Source organism: Geospiza fortis, unplaced genomic scaffold (assembly GCF_000277835.1).
Source record: "Geospiza fortis unplaced genomic scaffold, GeoFor_1.0 scaffold361, whole genome shotgun sequence".
NCBI classification, from domain to species: Eukaryota; Metazoa; Chordata; class Aves; order Passeriformes; family Thraupidae; genus Geospiza; species Geospiza fortis.
Window position 1 is genome coordinate 3,374,548 of NW_005054356.1, and position 8,556 is coordinate 3,383,103.

An 8,556-nucleotide genomic window follows, 5' to 3' on the forward strand; every position below is an offset into this window, starting at 1 on the left:
AGCCCCCCGCCGGCCAGGCCTTCATCGCCGGCTCCGGCATCAGCTGCTCCGACCTGGAGGGGCTCAATGCCCTCCTCCAGGACGGGGCCACGGAGGTGACCGTGGTCAGCGATGGCGGGCAGAGCATCACCGTGTCCACAGCTGCTCCTCCTCCCCCCATCTTCTCGTCCTCATCCCACTCTGAGGGCCCCAAGCAGAGCTACTCCATCATCCAGAGTGGGGCTCACACGGCCCTGCTGTGTCCTGCAGACTCCATCCCTGACTAGGGGCTGCTCTGGACACGGGGGCTGCTCTGGACTCAGGGGCTGCTCCGGACATGGGGGCTGCTCTGGGCATGGGAGCTGCTCTGGGCACTGCTCTCTCCTGGGGCACTGCTGAGCCTGCCAAGAATGCACAGCACACGACTGAATGCAGGATTCGTTCTCCAGAGCCAAATACCTTCCACTTCCATGCTGTGTTTGTCTGTACACTGAAGCATCTCATGTGTGAGGAGCAGGAGGATGTGTGTTTGTATTTCTGCTGTAGTCAGAGGCCCTGCTCCTTGGGAAGCAGCTGTTGCCAGTGTCCCCAGCAGTGACACCCCCGAGTATGGCTCCTGTACTGTGCTACAGGAAGAAGAAATCCTCCCCTTGTGCTGAATTACCTCCAGAGCAGCCTTGTTGTTTGATGCACAGATGAAAAGACAATAACCTGAGCCCTTGTGCAGTCTGCTGGACTGAGGTCTCAGTTCTGTGCTCTGTGTGCATTCAGTGCTCCTGGCTGGGCTCTGAGGAGCCCCACTGCTGGCTCTGCTCAGCCCAGGTGAAGTCTGAGAGGCCGCTCCTCAGCATCTGTAGAAATCAGTAGCCCCCGGCACTTGAGATGCTGGTGCAGAGAGCAGGTGATTGTTTTCAGAAACTAAAAGAATTTGTTCCTCTCTCGGTAGTAACTAACTCTGTTAGTAGCAACAGAAATCCTCTCTGGCGTGGTGATGGCTGTCAGAGTGCCTGTGAGTTAAAGAGCAAAACAACTGGAAATATATTTTTTACAAACACTACTTCCCCTTTGTTTTTATTTTGATGTTGCCTCTTGGGAGTTGCATGGGTGGTAAAGGTGTATTACAGTTTGGGTCTTCTTTTCACGTTAAAGAAAAATACTGAATTTAATTTAAATTTTTTTAAAAATCTTCTAATCCAAGGTTTTTCACTCCAGCAGAAATTTCAGGTTGGATCACAAGGAAATGGAAATTTATTATTATATTTAAATAATATATATAATATCTATTAATTGATTGACTATAATCTATTAATTAACTTCTTGATATAATTAAATAAATTAATCCGTTTGTAGTTCAAGCAAATTAATCAGTTTGTGGAGTAAATATTATTAATGAATAATTAATTATGATCTCATTTATTAATTATATTTATATAATTTATTATGGACATTTCTCTGATGAAAGAATCCCAGGGTTTATTTTGGACTATGCAATTGCCCGCGCAAAGGTGGCACAGGCTGAAAGCAGTGACTTTGCCCATCCTGGGTGGTGGAGGTGAATGCAGGCAGGCTTTCCTCAGCTCCCAGTGCTCCCTGTCATCCATAGGTGGTGCCAGAGGCCCAGGGAAGCTCTGGAGTGTGCTCTGGCTCCTGGGTGATATTTCCTCTTTAACACTTCCCTGTAAAAACATTGCAAAATTCAGCTTTTTAAGACGTTACCAAAAGCTCAGCTGTGAAAATCTCACTGAAGAGAAAAAGCTGCAGATAAAAAGAAATGCCCAAAGTTTTCTGCAAGAAGCAGATCTGTGGCCAAACTTAACCTCACAATTCATGTCAAATTGATAATATTTTGCTCCCTGGTAATGAATTTCACCCTGTTCATAGTTCCCATCTGTACAGGTGTCGGGCACTACAGGAATGATAACACCCGAGGGATTTTGGCACAGCTGCTGGTTTGCAGTGCAGTTTAGCTGCTTCCCTTGGCCAGGAGTGTCCCCTCCAGTCCAGGGCCACCCTGAAGATGCCACAGCTCTGTTATCTGCACTGCCGCTGCTCAGGAAGCCTCGAGAACCTTCTCGAGTAGGAAACCAGTAGATCTGTCATATTGTAGAGACTCACCTTGGTACTGGGCCTCAGAGATAAACAGGAAAGATAAGGAAATGGTGTGAGTGAATAGGCAGAGCTAGTGCTGCTGCTCCAGCCTGGTGTGGCTGATTGCATCATGGGAACAATCTAGAGACTTCTTCCTCCACCCTGAGAAAAACCAGCTGAGAACCGAGGCTGACACGGGGGCAATTTCTTTTCAATTTTCTCTTCCAATATTCTGGCTTGATTTCTGTGTGTGACAGCAATGGTCCGTGTGGTTTGGAGCTGGCAGGAGCAGATTGTTTTAATCTCTGTTGTTCACTTAATACATTCTTCATGTTATCAGCAGAACCATCCCAGGAGGGAGCCTGGTAATTCAGAACAAGTGTCTCCTGTAGAGCTCTCCTGCTTCTGAGCACATGGTAAATAAATCCTATCCCTCCCTCCCCTGAGTTCTGCCATGGCCTCAGAGCTCTGGAGCAGGCTGGCTCTTTCCAGGACCAAATATTGGGATAGATTTTGTTCCTGCTGCCTGGAGATCCCCAAGCTCCCCTGGTAAGTGCTGGGCCCAGGAGCAGGGCTCAGTGTTCCAGTGCTGCTCACCCAGAACAGCCCTGGTTCCTAGAGGAAAGGGACAATCTGGCTATCCCACCCAGCACAGCCCTGGCCCCCAAGGAAAGGGAGAATCTGGATATCCCACCCACCCTAGGAACCAGCACAGCCCTGGCTCCTAGAGAGAAGGGAAAATCTGGATATCCCACCCAGCACAGCCCTGATTCCTAGAGGGCAGTGTAAGTGTGGACATCCCACCCAGCACAGCCCTGATTCCTAGAGGGCAGTGTAAGTGTGGATATCCCACCCAGCACAGCCCTGATTCCTAGAGGGCAGTGTAAGTGTGGACATCCCACCCAGCACAGCCCTGGCAGGCTCTGCTCTCTGCCCAGGTTTTTCCCAGGCTGCCCGTGGGCTCCCAGGTGTGAGTTTATGGTGTGTCACAGCCCCCCTCCTCTCTGGGGATGAACTTCTGCCTGCCCAGCGATCTGAGGTTAAACTGGGCAGGCAGAGGTGCAAAACCTGCGTGCATTTCCAATAAACCAACCCCAGCCCTTGGGTCTTCCCAGCCCTTTGGGGCTCGTTGCTGTTCCTGGCACTGCTTTGTAAAGCCAGGCCCGGTTCCACATGAGCTGATCCTTCAGCAGACCTGCTGAAATGTGCTTTTCTGCTGTGCTTTTGTGAGGCAGGAACACAACAGGAAAAAAAGCTGAAGAAAAATGTGTTTGGACCCCTTTAACTGTGTTTTGTGGGGGCTGGTTCTGACTGAGCCCCAGCCCAGTGTTCCCAGTGGGGTTTGAACAGCACTGGATTAAACCTTATCAGTGGAGCTGTATCTTCTAGGTGGTTTTGATAAAAACTTTAACTGTTATTTGCATCAAAATGGGAGACTCCTGCTCCATACCAGCCTGAGGTGTCCCATGCAGGGGGGATTCCTGGACATGCCCAGGAAGCTCTCCTGGGTGAGGGGATGGCACCAATCCCTCACCTCAGATGAGGCCTAAAAGCAGCAGAACCTGCCCAAAGCTGGCTGTGTTGGGAGCTGGGGGAAAACCAAACTTGTATTGAATACACGTGGGGCTTGCAATTGAAAAATTGTAATCAAAATATTTCCCAATCATTTTGGGAATGAGCTCTCTGTTACTGCTGCCATCTGACTGCACTGGAAAGTACCTTCTGTTGTGGGGTTTGAAGTGTCAGAGACATGCCAAGATATTTTCTCTACAATACAAAGAACAGGGGAAAGGCTTGGGTTTTTTTAAATTTAGATACCTTTATTTTATTCTGTATTTCTGATTCTTTATTTATTTGCATTTGAAGTCAAAGCATAGTCAGTCATCCTTTTTGCTCTGTGCTATTCTGGTGACTGCAAAAATATTTTCTGTGTCCTCAATGGCAAGACCTCTATCCTATAATTTCAGGAGTATTGACTGGCTACTCTAATGGCTTTTTACATCTCCAGTTGGAAAATCTTTAGCCTTGTTATTTAAATTTTAAGAAGAGAAACCAATATTGTTACAAGAAGCTGATGTCTCCTGTCACTTCCCCAGTGACCTTTCATGAGGTGATAAAGGTTTCTATAGTGACCCGAGGAAATGATGTCTCAGGTATCAGTGTGAATTAAAAGTCTGTGGCAGGAAAAGCTTTCTTTTCTCTGTCTCTCAGGTATCCAGTTCTGCTTTGTCTTTATTCCAGGGGCTGGACATGGAGAAGGACTCATAAAACATCCAGTATTTGGTTACAGGGCTGTCTTTAGAGGCTTCACAATGTTGTAGGGAAGGAAAAACGGCCATGGCGAAGCAGAGGTGGGTTTTTTACAAGCTGTGTCCATGGGACCACTGAATTCTGTACCTGTGGGATCAGCCAGTTCATTCCACAGGCCTCAGGAGCTGTGTTTGCCTCTCTAAAACCAGGAACTGTCACTGACTGCAGATTCAGCTTTGACAGAGGTGTTTAAGTTCCTCGATTCAGACCTTGTGTAAACTTACCTTTAATTCTGAAAGTGAAAGCTCCTGGTTAGTGAGAGTGGCTGCATTTTGTAGGTAAAAGTTGAACATGGCCTGGGAAATAATTAACTGGGGGCCTGCAGAGTGCCTTGAGGTATTTTTATTTGGTTGTTGTCTTTTGGTTTGGTTTTATTTTAAAGACACAAGGATGCATTTCTGCCTTCTTGTGCTGCTGGGTGAAATAACCTGTAATCAATGTCTTCCAGTTTATCCAACCTGATGGGAGACACCTAAAAAAGCCTTGGAGAAACCTCCAGCGTTTTCAGCTTGAGTTTCCCATTGATGTCCTCCAAAGTGAAGGAAAGCTGATAAATCCTTTGCTGTCTGTACTGGCAGGGTTTGAAATCAAGGCAGGCCCTGGTTCCTGGTGCTCTGAGCTGTCAGACAATTTCCCATCATTTTGCTCCCCAAGCCCTGGGCCAGCAGAGGCAGAGCAAGGCCAGCCCTGAGCCCTCAGCTGCTCTGCCTCGTGGTTGTATTTGCACTTTCCAGATGTCAGACTGAAGGAAAAAATCCTCCCCACACCTTTTCCTAGCACAGCTCTCAGCTTCCTCCTCCCAAAGTGTGGCTGCACTTCCTGCCATAATTAATAATTGGCCAGAATTCATGATTCCATCAGCAAGATCAGTACATCAGCTATCATTCCTGCACTGGAGCTGTGCTGCTGGACTCCCCAGCTGCAGGAGGTGCCTCAGAAGGATATGGTGAGGATGGGAATAACTTGGATACCTCAGTGATGAGCCCCATGCAAATTCCCAGATAGATCCTGGAGATAGTCACATCTCCTGATGGCCCAGAGGAAAATCTGAAAGAACAGGAATGCATAAAGCTCAGCTGCATAATGCATGGCAGTCATAATTAATAGATTGAAGTTCTTTGTGAAACATGCTTTTTTATTCTAATAAAGGGAAGGGACTACAAATGGTGACACAGTTTTAGCAGAGCAGCAATGTGAGATGCCATGTTAGAGTTGTAAAGCTAAAGAGGTGATAAAAATGTACCTCGGGTTTAAATTTTTACAAGGCTGATGTAAGACTTATTACCTTAAATAGCAGCACTTTTCCTTGTCTCTGGGCATGTTGGATCCTTCTGGTTCTCAAAGTACATTAAATTGCTGGGGCATTATTAAAAACTTAACAATCCTTGCTGCTCAGTTCTGCCTACAAAGTTCAGGATTCATCCTTTGAATCACTTTGCCTTAACAATGTTAAATTTTGCTTTTGTTGTAAAATCATGCAGATCAGCCATTGATAGAACTTTAATTGGCTGGGGATGCTCATGATTTTTTTCCTTTAAAAAAAAAAAGCCTGCCAGCAAAATTGCTTTTTGGTGATGACTCTGCTTGAAAAGTGCTCTGCAGGGGCCCATTCCCAATTGATTATCTTTCACAGCTAATAGCTTCAAAGGCTATTTGGTGGACAGTCCAGTTTTACATTTAAATGTAAATCTCGATAGCCTTGACAGACTGATGGTCAGAAAAAAGAAAGGTAAAACCAGTAAAATGGATGTACAGCTGCTATAACTTTCACCAGCTCCTCCAGGGGCAACTGGAGTGAAATTTAAATGGTTGCAGTCTGACAAAGCTCTTGGGAGGGGATGGAGGGTGGGAATTCCCTGGGATGCAGCATTCATAAGGTGCCGAGTGGCCTGGCAGCCCTAAAAGTTCAGTGTGGTGTCAGTGGCTCCCATTTGTGCTGCCTTTGGGGTCAGGAGGGGCGTCCAGAGCTCTGGGGCCACCTGGGCAAAGGCAGACCTTGGATGGAGCCACAGCAGGGACGGTCCTGGCCAGGGCAGGGGACACACCAGGGGGGCTCAGCCCTGCTGGCCTGGGCATGGCAGAGGTGCCACAGCCCCTGGGACCAGGGGGGCTGCCTGAGTGCAACCTGAATCCCGACAGCCCTTAAATCCCAGAATCACTGGGTTGGAAGAGACCTCCAGGACCATCCAGCCCCGCCCAGCACCTCAGGCAGCCCCTGGCACCCAGTGCCACATCCAGGCTGTTCAAACACATCAGGGATGGTGACCCCACCACCTCCCTGGGAAGGACATTCCAGAACTTTATCACCTTTCTGGGAAAAACCTTTTCCTAATATCCAAAATTTCCTGATATCCAACCTAAATTTCCCTTGGCACAGCTTCAGACTCACCAGAGTGACTGCTCTCATTGTCATTCATCCTCCCTGGGAGGAAAGGACAGGGAGCTCCTGAGCCCCCAAACACCTGAGCAGCTCCGAGGAGGTGCCTTTTTCCTCATTTTTTTAATCTTTGTTGCCATGGAAACAGAGCACAGACACTCACTGCTCCTTCCCACTGCCTCCTCCTCAGGGCCAAACAAGTCCAGAATTTTCTGGGCTCCCAAAGGAAGGGAAAATGAGGGAGAGGAAGGGAGAATATTCAGTGTAGAACCCATTGAGAAACTGGAGGTCAAGGAGGGAATGTCTGTCTAAGGAAAAAAGTGGTTCAGGGATGCCTGGGAGTGGGGAGCTGTTTGTCCTGGGGGACTGGCACCCTGGGAAAACACCCCTTGTCCCCTGCTGCCATTTTCCTATGGATTTCTGGAGTCTTCTGCATAAAGCAAGAGAAGAAGAGAATGCTTTTGTTTAAATGAAGTTTAAATTCCACTCCAGTGGCACAATATTTCTGTGCAGTGGAGTGAAGGGCATCTAAACATTTTTGGCTTTTCTTCTTCATCTTTTTCTTTTTTTTTCCCCTCTGGATGGTTTTTTGTTGGGTTTTTGTTTTTGTTGTTGTTGTTTTGGGAGTTTTGTTTGTCTTTCTTTGTTGTTGTTATTTGACTTGGTTTGGGGTTTTTTTTTGGTTTTTGTTGTTTTCAACTTCGACAACTCCATAAATCCTCTGCACCAAATCCCAAACTCCCTCAGGAGTGCTGTCCAGCACATTGATCATGGCAAAATGGGATCAAACCCAGGCAAAACCCACCTGCCTTTTATTTGTCCTTCAGGGCAGCACCATAAATTAACAATGATGCCCCCCAGTGAAATCATCTCCTCCTTCCAACACCAAATTCATAAAAATGCATAGAACATGTTTAACAAAAACTGACGCTTGTTCCTCCTTCCCCTGCTAAATTCACTGCCCCATTTTTTTATTTATTCAGGATGCACAAGGCAAGAATCAGCAGAGCAGAGACCCCACCAGCCACATGGAGAAGGTTTGTGCCAGGCAGAGCTCAGGGGATGGGATAGGATGGGATGGGATGGGCAGGTTTTGAGGGAAGGCCTCCAAAGGAAGGTGGGCACAGGGAGGAAAGCCCAGCTGGCCCCTTGCAGCTGCTGCAGAGCAGTGGCAGCAGAGTGTCCCAGTGGGAATGAATCCCCAGGTAGGTAAGTCTGAAATAACAAACCCAGCTATCAATCCAAAGGCTGTGAAAAGGGAGGATCCATAAAAGCCATGGGCAGAAATACAAGTTTCTGGGTGTATTAAGCCCTGAATAAATTTTCCTTGTGGCCACTGAACTTTGCAGTGATCTTTCCACTGACTTCAGGTCAGATCCTCCTTAAAATCTGCTTTGTGAGATGACTGGTACAGAAACCAGAAAGGAGCAGAAGAAAAAACTTGACTTGTTCTTTCACCTTTTGGCAGTTTCCTGCTCTGGGTTCAGCTTTCACCGATTTATTCCAGAGGCCTTTGGCCCATTGGTCAGAACTGGTCAATTTGCATGTGCAAATTTCTATTCTTCGCCCTGTCTCTGTTCCATTGTGTGAGTTCAGTTTTTGCATTTGGTAAATAGAAATATTTTTTATTTGGAGAAAAAACTGGGCCACACACACAAATCTTCTGTTTACTACAAGTAACAGCAAGTAGTAAAAAAAAATAAACAAATATGTTCCCCATTAAATCAGTATTCATTCACACAGAAAATCCACTTCATCAAAGGTTTTCCCTTTTGTGCCTCTCCATGTTATAAAGATGTTAA

At 46.9% G+C, this 8,556-nt stretch overlaps 1 protein-coding gene across 1 annotated transcript in view; it reads left to right on the plus strand.

Annotated features, from left to right (window-relative positions):
* The window catches only part of ZFP64 (ZFP64 zinc finger protein), a gene marked incomplete at its 5' end in the record, with an annotated part of 7,207 nt that extends 6,171 nt beyond the window's left edge, over positions 1-1,036 (plus strand). Inside the window, one exon of the mRNA XM_014308069.2 lies at positions 3-1,036. Within this exon, the coding sequence (XP_014163544.1) occupies positions 3-266 (264 nt within the window). The remainder of the gene's footprint in view (positions 1-2) is intronic.
* Between the last annotated feature and the right edge of the window lie 7,520 nt (positions 1,037-8,556).